Source organism: Solanum tuberosum, unplaced genomic scaffold (genome assembly GCF_000226075.1).
Source record: "Solanum tuberosum cultivar DM 1-3 516 R44 unplaced genomic scaffold, SolTub_3.0 scf00148, whole genome shotgun sequence".
Lineage (NCBI taxonomy): Eukaryota > Viridiplantae > Streptophyta > Magnoliopsida > Solanales > Solanaceae > Solanum > Solanum tuberosum.
In genome coordinates this window covers 183,556-184,453 of record NW_006239071.1, presented here as the reverse complement: position 1 = coordinate 184,453, position 898 = coordinate 183,556, and the positions used below count along the sequence as shown (strand labels likewise).

Here is an 898-nt window from a genome sequence, read left to right as displayed (position 1 = left end):
TTGGGTTCCCCCCCCCCCCCCCAAACCCCACCCACTGCACTGATGTCCCTTATACACAACAATTTTCAGCAATTGCTTTCTAGAGACAAATTGTTTGAATAATTTTTTTTAACTGTTAATGCTACTAGGCTAGTTTCCCTCAAGTAAAGAAGTTATTCCTCAACAAAATCCATCAATACCTGAAGGATCGTTATTTGGACCCGAAGTATACTTGTGCCTTCTTACTTGACTTGCAGTTTCAGCAGCCAGATTTTGAAGAGGTGTGAATTGTGATTGTTGTACTGGCATGTCTCTCTTGGTTATATGTTTATACTTGTTAATGAATTTGTTATCTCCCAATTATTGACAGATCAAGAGCAACTTAAGTGATGTTATCCAGATCTATCAGCAGGGGAAGGCACGTCAACTTTCTGTGCAATCTGAAGCTATTACCCCAGTTCCTTATCCAGAATATATTCTACCATACTTGGTCCATGCTCTTGCTCATCATTCTTCATTTCCTAACATCGACGAATGCAAGGATGTCAAAGTATTTGAGCCTACTTATAGGTACAAGTGTTTCCTGACCTTACTGATGGTTGCATGTATAGAAGTTTAAAGAGATCGAGGCTGCCTCAAAATGCATTTTCGTGACCCCCCACCCCAACCAGTTATTCTCATGATTTTCAGTCTACATATCTTTAGATGCTGATCTTAGTTTTACTTGATTGTCACTTCATAAGCAGGGTTACTTGCATAATATAGGCTACCGGTAGTAATCCCCCTCTTTTACCAGTTATAATAGTCTTCCGTGATTATGCTGGCTATGGTAAGCTCTTAGTACTTGGCTTACTGAAATAGTGCGTGGAGGACTTCATTTAAGTGTAGTGTTTGCTGTAACTTACACCCATCCCGCAAA

At 40.0% G+C, this 898-nt stretch overlaps 1 protein-coding gene across 2 annotated transcripts in view; it reads left to right on the top strand.

Annotated features, from left to right (window-relative positions):
- Positions 1-898, top strand: part of LOC102584418 (sister chromatid cohesion protein PDS5 homolog A-A) — a 27,628-nt gene that overhangs the window by 9,847 nt on the left and 16,883 nt on the right. For both annotated transcript variants that reach the window (XM_006352257.2, XM_006352256.2), the window contains exons 19-20: positions 129-260; positions 350-549. In XM_006352257.2, coding sequence (XP_006352319.1) covers positions 129-260; positions 350-549 — 332 coding nt within the window. The remainder of the gene's footprint in view (positions 1-128; positions 261-349; positions 550-898) is intronic.